Raw genomic sequence first — 11,123 nt, forward strand, 5'->3', positions numbered from 1 at the left:
TTCGTTCACTCATTCCACAAACATTTATTAATCTTTAAGCATTAAAGAAGGCATTCACCAGTTTTGGACGACTTTGTCACGGACTAGCTGGCCGTGTGGCTCAGTAGCATCTGGTGGCAAGAGGGCCAAGTAGACAGGGGTCTCAGCCCCCTCCTCCACAGTCCTGGTGCCATAATCTCCAGCCATGTCTGTCTTCACCCACCCGGGGCAGCAAGCATTTAGCAGAATCCTATCTGCTTTTCTCTTCTCATCCAGACGCCGGGCCAGGATTCGTGATAAGACCGTGACCCCCAACTTGGACACGCCATAAGCGAAGTTGGGCCAGCCTTCTCTCTCATGCACTTCATTCTTTGTATCCTCCACAAACTTTTTCATGAGGTCCACCAAGTCCTCCTCCGTGAGGGTCTCACAGCGAAACTTCTCCTGCAGATCTTCACTGCAGTTTTCAAGAGCTTTGGAACCCTGTAGACTACTGATATTCACCACTCTGCCTGAAACAGAATGATAAGAAATATGAAAGCATGTCACATAAACAATTGTTGGTTGACTTTGCCAACCCTGCGATTGAGTTATGGTGCCAGTTTAACTGCTGATTAAAAAACATGACTTGCCTGACCAGGCGGTGGCGCAGTGGATAGAACGTTGGACTGGGATGCCGAGGACCCAGGTTCGAGACCCCGAGGTTGCCAGCTTGAGCGTGGGCTCATCTGGCTTGAGCAAAATTTAAAAAAAAAAAATGCTCAACAGCTTAGACCCAAGGTCACTGGCTCAAGCAAGGGGTTACTCGGTCTGCTGAAGGCCTGCAGTCAAGGCACATATGAGAAAGCAATCAATTAACAACTAAGGTGTCTCAATGAAAAAACTGATGATTGATGCTTCTCATCTCTCTCCACTCCTGTCTGTCTGTCCCTATCTATCCCTCTCTCTGACTCTCTCTGTCCCTGTAAAGAAAACAAAAACAAAAACATGACTCGCCTGACCAGGCGGTGGTGCAGTGGATAGAGCGTCGGACTGGGATGTGGAGGACCCAGGTTCAAGACCCCGAGGTCGCCAGCTTGAGTGTGGGCTCATCTGGTTTGAGCAAAAAGCTCACCAGCTTGAGCCCAAGGTCGCTGGCTCAAGCAAGGGGTTACACGGTCTGCTGAAGGCCCGCGGTCAAGGCACATATGAGAAAGCAATCAATGAACAACTAAGGTGTTGCAACGCGCAACGAAAAACTAATGATTGATGTTTCTCATCTCACCCTCCCCATATACCCCACCCTCCCCATACCCACTCCAGGGGCTTCTGAACCTGCTTTTCTAGGGGCAGGCCCTCACCCTGAGGACCAAAACTCTTATCGATTTGCACAATTTCCTAGGGCCAGTCCATGGCTTGGGGATGAACCCTGTCCATCCTTAATGATGCCTACTTTCACATGTGGAGTGCGTTGATTCTCCATTCTGATTTAATTTTCCTTACATTTTAAGCGATCGTTAGTAAAAAAATTATAATTAATGAGTTAATATTCATATTAACAATAATTCACGGCTACTAAAGACACAGCTCTCTGTAAACATAGATATGCAGGCCAAACCTATATTTAAAATTTTGGCCTGACCTGTGGTGGCGCAGTGGATAAAGTGTTGACCTGGAAATGCTGATATCGCTGGTTCGAAACCCCGGGCTTGCCTGGTCAAGGCACATATGGGAGTTGATGCTTCCAGCTCCTCCCCCTTCTCTCTCTCTCTCTCTCTCTCCCTCTCTCTCTCCTCTCTAAAAATGAATAAATAAATAAAAATTAAAAAAATAAAAAAGGAAAAAAATAGTTTAAAATTTTTTTTGAAGTATTGGTGGAAATAAAAAACAGTACACATATAAATTTATACATTTCATCCAATATTGAAAAACAGCAATTTATGGGGATTCTTTATTTTTTTTTAGTATGAGAGACAGCGAGGAGAGAGGGACAGACAGGAAGGGAGAGAGATGAGAAGCATCAAGTTGTTGCGGCACCTTAGTTGTTCATTGATTGCTTTCTCGTGTGTGCTTTGACTTGGTGGGGGCGGGGGGGGGGCCTCTAGCCAAACTAGTGACCTCTTGCTCAAGCCAGCGACCTTGGGCTCAAGCTAGCAACCTTGGGCTTCAAGCTAGTGACCTTGGACTCAAGCTAGTGACCTTGGGCTCAAGCCAGCGACCATGGGGTCATGCCTATTATCCTATGCTCAAGCTAGCAACCCCACACTCAAGCTGGTGAGGCCACACCCAAGCCCGAGACACCATGCTCAAGCTGGCAACCTCAGGGTTTTAAACCTGGGTTCTCAGAGTCCCAGGTCGATGCTCTATCCACTGCGTCACTGCTTGATCAGGCGGTGGGTGAAGGGTGGGGAATTATTTTCTTACATATTATTCTGAATCGCACACCCTCTGCATCCAATAGGATAACTGGATTTTATTTCCTTTTCTGAGTGGCACAACCCTGTTAGGAGGTCCCCTCACTCAGCCCCTGAACAAGAGCACCCACTGATCCCCCAGGTACCTAAGACTCTTCGGTATTTTCTTTCTTTCCATCCTTCATTACTTCCCTCTCTCTCTCTCTGGTAAAATCTTCATCCCGATTTTAACTTTTATTTGAAACCTACAGAGAAGTTGCAAGAACAGGTCAATAAACACCCATATACCCTTCACCTAAGTTTACCAATTGTTAGCACTTTGTCACGCTGAAGACTTTTATCATGGTATGACACTATTATCTAAAGCAGTGATTTTCAACAGATGCACTACAAAAAATTTTAAAACATGCACTGCCCCCTCTTCCCTTAGACTGTCAAGTAAAGAAATGACCAGAGCCAATACAACAATAGCTGTCTGGTGTAAATGCCTGTCTTGAACCATAAAGATATAGGCCATGTAATAGAGTTGCATCTTATTTTTCATGTTGCATAATAAGGTTGTGTCTGATGGTTAATTCTCGGCACCAGAAATATTTATGTATAAGTATAGGCACCTGGTTTTTTAAAGTTTTTTTTAAAAAAATATTTTATTAATTGATTATAGAAAGGATAGAGAGAGAGAAGGGTGAGGGGAGGAGCAGGAAGCATCAACTCATAGTAGTTGCTCCTCATATGTGCCTTTACTGAGCAAGCCTGGGGTCTTGAACCAGCGACGTCAGAGTTCTAGTAGTCTGTCCACTATACCGCCACAGGTCAGGCTATGTACCTAATTATTATTATTATTATTATTTTTGTAAATAATAAAAGTTATACTTATTTGGTTTTAAGAGTAAGTTTATTAAAGCTGGAGACAATGAAACAAGGAAGGGCCTAGAATAGAAGAAACAACAAAAGAGAGTGCAGGCAGGCTGCCTTGGCCCTCTAGAACCCTTATGGGAAAGAAATGAGCCTACACTGGGAAGTCAGAGCAAAGGGCGCCTTGGAGACAGGTGCAGGGGTTAGTTCCAGATAAACTGCTGCTGCCCATTGCTCCCCTGGTTGCAAGTCTCATGGGGACCCTTAAAGTTTAGGAGATAAATGTCTATGGGGGAAGAAGAGGGGGGAGGGAAAGGCACGGGAGGAAGAGCATGCCTTATACCTATTTTTTGTCAGATCAGCAGTAAGTACATTTTTTGGTGTGCTGCAGAATTTTAGTAACTAGTTTATATGTGCTATGACATGAAAAAGTTTGAAAATCACTGATCTAATGGATAGTCCAATTCAAATGTCCTCAACTATCTCAGTGATCTTTCTTTATAGGCTTTGTTTGTTTTCATCCAGGATCCAATGTGAGATCATAGATTGCATTTAGTTGTCATAGCTTTTTAATCTAGAGAAGGTGAATATTCTAGGCCATTATTTTGCAATATTTCCCTCAACTTGGATTGGCCTGATTTTCTCATTATCAGATCCACTTCAATATTTTGGCTGGGAGTATGACATCAGAGATGTTGTGCTTGTCATTACTTTCTAAACAGTTTTGTTCTCAATCATTTGGCTGCTACAGGGAATTAAATTTAAAAGGAAAGGAAGCTGGAAAAGAAAGACAAATTGTGGAAGCTACTCTATGCCTCTGATGGAAATAAAATACCTAAGAGGAAGAAGTGTCTTCTTTGACCTGAGAGCACACCTCTGGGAGAGGCCACAAGGGACAGTCTTAATAGCAAATGGGTCCAGTCAGCCCTGAGAAGAGCTGCACCCATACCACCCCACCTGCTCTGCTGAGGTCAGGTGGCCTCACGGGTCCAGAAACACACCCTCTTTTTAGAAAGAGTGGGCAAGCTGCGCCCCCTAGCGGCTGGACACTTGCTTAACCTATTTACTCAGAATCTTCAACAAATAAGCCAAATAACTTTCTTTAGAGTGATTATTATAAACCTGAATAAAGAGTAGTTTTTAATTCAGGAGGACAGCAATTCCCTACAAATCAAGAGGCAATAATACTCAGCATTTTTTCCTCCAGGCAAACGTGAAAAGTCACAAATATTCTCAATGTGTCGTAAAGCAGACATTCTGCTTTGGGAAATACTGTTGAATGAATTAAAAAGTGTGATTCCCCTTTTCTGGGTTGATCCCTAAGCCCCACCTCCCCAGAGCCTTCTCTTCTCTTTAAAAATGACTTGGTTTGCAGTCATTTGGGGCTGCAATCCTTACTTCACTGTAACTAATTACCCCGATTTGACTGAGGGGTATAGTCAGGAAACCTGGGATTGTATTTCCAGTTCTGTTACCACCTGGCTGTATTCACTTCACTGGGCATCAATTTCCTTCCTGAAAGTGAAGGTGTAGGAACATAAGTTTTCTCCAGTACCTTGCCACTTTCAAATTCTATGACTCTAAAATCCATCAGGAGAAGACCTCCTGGTACTTGGTACAAGACATCCCTACAATGAAAGCTTTTGTCCCAATAGGGAAGGAGCCCCAAGTGGACTAAATGAAGAAAACAAGGTGGCAAACATTATACTTAATGTCCCCTTTTATGTAAAAACAGGAGCAAAAAAAATTATGCATCTAGATTTGAATTAATACTCCCATCACCTCAGCCCCAGGCACTCACCAACTCCAGCAACCTGGAGACCTAAGGCTTCCTTCTGTCAATACCTGCAACTCTACCAGTGAGTTTTCCACTATCCCACCCCACTAAGAAACCAATAAAGATAATTGCCTATGGAGGCTGGAGACAGGAATTGGGCAAGTTGGATGAGCAATTCAAGTACAACTCTCACCAAGCAACTTTTTAGATTTTAAGATTTTTGCACTTATGCCTGACCAGGCAGTGGCACAGCAGATAGTGCGTCAGACTGGGATGTAGAGGAACCAGGTTCGAAACCCCGAGGTTGCCGGCTTGAGTGCAGGCTCATCCGGCCTTAGCGCAGCGTCATTGGCTTGAGCATGGGATCATAGACATGACCCATGGTCGCTGACTTGAGCAAGGGGTCACTCGCTCTGCTGTAGCGCCCAGTCAAAGCACATACAAGAAAACAATCAATGAACAACTAAGGAGCTGCAACGAAGAATTGAGAATTGATGCTTCTCATCTCTCTCCCTTTCTATCTGTCCTTATCTGTCCCTTTCTCTGTCTCTCTGTCACAAAAAAAAGAAGAAAAAAGATTTTTGCACTAGAGATCATCTTTATTCTAAACATTAACTTTTTAAAAGCACATTTCTAATAAGAACCACAGAGTTGTTTCTTAGAATCACAGCTGACTTCTTGGGAAAGAAAATCTTCAGGGAAGCAAGGCTTCCCCCCCCCCCCCCTTGCTGAGGGTGCAACTTGACAATCCACACACTAGACTCACCATGAGGTTTTATTATCGGCAGTAACTCAGTGCAGACATTTCTTGTGGCAAAGAAGTTTGTCTTCAGTGTTATCTCAGCTTGAATGTCAAAGGGTGTTTGATCATCAACTTCCAAAAAGAAGGAAACAAAGACAAAGTCAGGCATTTTCCCCTGAAACTAATATGACAAAGTGAATTTTACCTCTAATTAAAGGGGGGGAGCTAACTTTACAACAATTTTAAAACTACTTGGTCGATAGTTCTTAAACTTCATGTATTGAGTCACCTGCAGGGCCTGTTAAAACACAGCTTTCTGGGCCCCACCCCCAGAGTCTGGATAGGTAAGGTCTGGGGCGGGGCGCCAGCATTTGCACTTCTGGTGAGTTCCCAGGTGACTACAGCTACTGGTCCGTGCGCCAGGCTGGCTGACAGCTGCTTCTCAAACTCCAATGAGCAGAGAGGGCAGTTAGGGGTTGTATTAAAACGCATACACACATTCTGATTCAGCAGGTGTGGGGCAAAACCTTAAGTTCTGGGAATTCAGCGAGTGCTCAGGGTTGCATGCGGTGCTGTCCACTGCCCACACTTAGCCGGACAAGGCTTCCAGCCTATGTCAAGGTTCCCTCATGCGCAGCCCAGGAAGCGGGGTGTTTATCCACCTCCCGCCTGCGCTCCCAGGAAGCGGGGTGTTTATCCACCTCCCGCCTGCGCTCCCAGAAAGCCCGCAGACTAAGTTGCTGGTGCGGATGCATAACAATGAATGAGTAGCCAAGGCCAAGAGGATGAAGATTCATGCTTCACAATAGTTCCTTTTACTCAGTTCTTCTCTAGGTTTGTTTCTCTTCTCCACTAGGCCTGTTACTTCTTTCTACCCGCAGCACGGAGCAGTTCAATAACTTTGTTAATCGAGTAATGGAGTAAGGAATCGCCTTGATACGCCCCTACACACACCCAAAGTTTCAAAGATGCTACTTAAAACTACCCTTGCACGTTTGATAATACACAAGTTCTCTGGGGGAGGGAGAAGGCTCACTTCCTTTATGTTAGAGCCTATCAAAGCTCTCCATTAAACAGTGTCTCGAGTCCAGTAATGTGCAAGTGCGCGCTAATCGTGTCCGAGAGAATCATTTCCTGTCTGGGGCAGATGTCTCTGGGCATCTGTGAATGCGCCCTTTCAAGAAAGCGAAAGCCCACAGTGAGCCAAGAGACCCTTCTAAGAGAAAGTGATTTTTACACGACAGAATGCTGATCTGCCGAGCGGGGCGTAGCCCCTTCCCAGAGGCCGTTTACTTGAAAGCCGAAGCTGATGACAGTTTTGCTAGGGTCCTGGACTGCTTACAGGCCGGCACAGGCCCGCGGGCGGGCGTGGCGCACTGTGCTCGGCGCCCCGGCCCACTCGAAGCTGAGCAAACTGCTCCTCCAACTCCGGAAAACGAAAACCCGCTACGGGAGGCGAGAGCAGAGAGCATCCTGAGGGACGCATACTGCTCTTCCCGGTCACTCAAGTGAAGGGGTGGGGATGCCTGCGGCTAGCAGCCCCTCACCCTCGGGACACCCAGGGCCCTCGCACTCCCGCACTTACTCTTAAAGGCAATGCCCGCGTTGTTGACTAGCACGTTGAGCCCCCGGTACTCCTTGAGCAGGAAGTCGCGCAGGGCGCGGATGCTCTGCAGGTCGTCGATGTCCAGCTGGTGGAAGCGCGGGCTCAGGCCCTCGGCCTGCAGCTTCTGCACAGCCGCCCGGCCCCGCGCCTCGTCCCGCGCGGTGAGCATCACATCGCCCGAGAACTGCCGGCACAGCTCCCGCGTGATGGCGAAGCCGATGCCCTTGTTTCCTCCGGTCACCAGCGCCACACGGCTGCAGGACGACATGGCTGGGGGGAGGGGGCGTGCGGGGCACTTGTGGGAAGAGGGGATCGCGCTGGAGGATATGGGGGCACCGGTTGCGGAGATCTAGCCTTGATCAGAGAAGCCGCACAGACCTGAGTTCTAGGATTCAGTTATGCGATTTTGAGGAACGAGGTCCCAGCCTGGGTCCCTCCCTCCAAGGAGGGGCCTTCTGTTCCCGAAGCTTTCGTAATGCCCCATTCCTGGGTTAGCGCCCTCCCCGCGAGGCGTCCTCTGAGAGCCGCCTCTGAGCCAGGCCATAGTCTTCGGGTGGGGCGGTTGTCGTTCTCTCAAAGCGATGCCTAACCGTGATGGGTTGATCGGGTCTAGAGATTCTGGCAGTTGGATTGAAGAAACTACTTATTTAAGGAGAACCTCAAACAGAAAAACAAGTGTTGAGTGATTTTCTTGGGTGTGCACCCATCACCTCTTACAAGATTCAAATGTTTGCTTTTCCCTTAAAATGAAATGAAACTATTTGGTCACAGTAACTGCCTCTGAGGACATTGGTCCCATTGCTTGCTTAAAAGATACTCAAGAGAGAATTAAGAGCAAAAACGTCCAATGAGTAGGTTAACAGGTGTGCCCAGGGTATATTGCTGTGTGATTCTCTGTGTGCCCCCAAGTGGGAGGGAGTGTTTATGAAGCACTTGGCACACTCTTGTGTGCCAAGCCTTTCACTGGAATAATATTTTTATTTCATCTTTACATAACTCCTACAGGTGCTAAGTGTCTGCATTTTAGGTTTGTCCAAGGTGATATACTATATATATATATATATATATATATATATATATATATATATATATGATTTTCCCCCTCCCAAAGAAAGCTGTGCACCCACAAAGTTCAACTGAAAAGGAATTCCTAAAGGTGTGTGAAGGGTGGCTGGGTAATTAGAACTCCCCACCACCTCTATTAGTGTAATCTCAATGTGTTTGACCTCAGGGTATTCCATGGTGACTTGTAGATTTATGGAGAGTTTCTATCTCATCATGACTCAGCTTTTCTCAAGCGGAGCTAAGTGCGTCTGCCACTGTGCCTCCACCTCAATCAAGTCAACAGGTGAGGTCAGGGAGGTGGGCACCTGTTAGGTGTGCTCTCCTACTGTGGATCAACCAATATTTTTCCCCAACAGATTATTTGAAACTCTGCTTTAAAAATATTCAGATTTTCTGTATCTTCTCATGTGAACTTAATTCGTTTTTCAAAAAATTAGTATATTTCAACTAAGTTGTTGACTCTGTTGATATGAAGTTGTTCATAATATGCCTTTATTAATCCTTTTAATAGTGGTAGCAATGCCACCTCTCTCATTCTTATGCTGATCATTTGTGCCTTTCATATTTTCTTTTCCTGATCTGTCTGGCTAGAGGTTTATCCATTTTTCTCAAGGCAGCAGCTTTTGGTTTCATTGATATTTTTCTCTGCCTGTATTATATTTTTGTTCTAATCATTTTTTTATTTTTATTTTTTTGTGACAGAGACAGAGAAAGGGACAGATAGATAGGAAGGGAAAGAGATGAGAAGCATCAGTTCTCAATTCTTTGTTGTGGCACCTTAGTTGTTCATTGATTGCTTCCTCATATGTGCCTTGACAGGGGACGGGGATTGCTACAGCAGAGTGAGTGACCCCTTGCTCAAGCCAGTGACCTTTGGGCTCAAGCCAGCGATCCTGCACTCAAGTTGATGAGCCCACGCTCAAGCCAATGACCTTGGGGTTTTGAACCTGGGCCCTCTGTGTCCTAGTCTGATGCCCACTGCGCCACTGCCTGGTCAGGCTAATTTTTTTTTTTTTAACAAATGAAGTTTTTGTTGTTGTTGTTATTTTATTGATCTTTTGGGGGGGGGAGAGAGAGAGAGAGAGAGAGAAAGAGAAAGGGGAGGAACAGGAAGCATCAACTCCCATATGTGCCTTGACTGGGCAAACCCAAGGTTTCGAACCGGCAACCTCAGCGTTCCAGGTCGATGCTTTATCCCACTGCACCACCACAGGTCAGGCTGGTCAGGCTAATTTTGTTCTAATCTTTACTTCCTTGCTTTTACACACTTTGGGTTTTATTTATTTATTTATATTATTATTTTGTAGTTTCTTGCCATGGAAACTGAGGTCATTGATTTGAGATCTTTCTTTTTTTCTAATATAGGCATAAAGGGCTATTAATTTTCTGGTCCTGGTCAGGTAGCTCAGTTAGGTAAAGTATTGTCTTGATACACAATACTTTAAGATCGAGTTCTCAAAGACTGTGTGGATGAATCATGTGAAGGGGACAGGAAATCTTGGTGTGGAGGAGGTCAAGGGACAAAGGAGCCCAGATACTGGATGGATCCTGCACATGGCTACAACTCCACCAGAGGTGAGGACAGGTGTGGAGAGAAGAAGACATTGAGCCATGAGCTGGCCTCAATCCTGGGGTAGGGAAAATAGAAGACTTAACCAATGAATGTATAAATAAGTGGAACGACAAATCAATATTTCTCTTTCTCTGTCCCTTCCTTTCTCTCTAAAATCAATCAAGAAATAAAAAAAACAACAACTAGGTACTATGTGGCCTCCTATAAACATTGATATGTTGTGTTTCAATTTCAATTTAAAATATTTTCTATGTTTTGGGATTTTCCAGATATCTTGCTGTTATCACGCCTAACTTAATTTCATTGTAGTCAGAAATGTATTTTGTGTGAGCTGAATTCCCTTTAAAGAGTTTTAAAAGCTGGGAAATATTAAAACATGTTTTTATACAGTGGTCATAATCGCAAAGAGATAAAAACTGGTGAAGGGGAGAGGAATAATTCAAGAACAATGTGTGTTTGACAGCAAATACAGATGGAACCGTGGCTCGGGTGGGCTTGGCCCTGGAAACAGGCAGCTGTAGTACCAGGAAGGCCAAGTGTGGGTGGAGTTGCAGGCAAATTGGGTGGTGCTCCTGGAGGGCGTTATTTTCTCTAGAAAGGGTGAGCAATTTGAGGCCTTTAGCAAGTGGGATCAGTTTGGGAGACAAGAAGGAATGTAGCCATGTTGCAGAGCGGGAAAGTGAATGTGTAGAGGAAACGAGGCAGCACTAACTTGCAGAGTTGGGGGGCCATTTGTGATCTGTGGTCAGAAAGCCAAGAAAGCATCATCAGCCTCCTGCAATCTCCCCCCAGCATCTCCAGCGGCTAATGCCACCTGTGGCCCCTGTGAAGTTCGAGGGTTGGTGTTTTGCCAGGCTCACAGGACAGTGAAGGCTGTCTGTAAGGAAAGACGGTAGTGTAGGGCTGTGGCCTGTATAGATAGAAGGAAGGGCATAAGGAAGCTGGAGATTTATAACCAAGGAAAAACAGCTGAGTGGATGGACTGGAAGTCCCAGAGGGCAGGACACCCCTGGAGAAAGCTGGTTCCTGAGGGTCAGTGTGGGATGCTTTAAGATCGAGTTCTCAAAGACTGTGTGGATGAATCATGTGAAGGGGACAGGAAATCTTGGTGTGGAGGAGGTCAAGGGACAAAG

General features: G+C 45.6%; 1 protein-coding gene across 1 annotated transcript; it reads right to left on the bottom strand.

Annotated features, from left to right (window-relative positions):
- On the bottom strand, positions 1-7,897 carry LOC136325290 (carbonyl reductase [NADPH] 3). Its single transcript, XM_066259436.1, has 3 exons — positions 7,332-7,897; positions 5,771-5,878; positions 1-491 (listed from the first exon to the last, which is right to left on the bottom strand). Exons 1-3 carry the CDS (start codon positions 7,618-7,620, stop codon positions 55-57), a joined length of 834 nt encoding a protein of 277 aa, XP_066115533.1. The 5' UTR covers positions 7,621-7,897; the 3' UTR covers positions 1-54.
- Between the last annotated feature and the right edge of the window lie 3,226 nt (positions 7,898-11,123).

Source organism: Saccopteryx bilineata, chromosome 2 (assembly GCF_036850765.1).
Source record: "Saccopteryx bilineata isolate mSacBil1 chromosome 2, mSacBil1_pri_phased_curated, whole genome shotgun sequence".
Lineage (NCBI taxonomy): Eukaryota > Metazoa > Chordata > Mammalia > Chiroptera > Emballonuridae > Saccopteryx > Saccopteryx bilineata.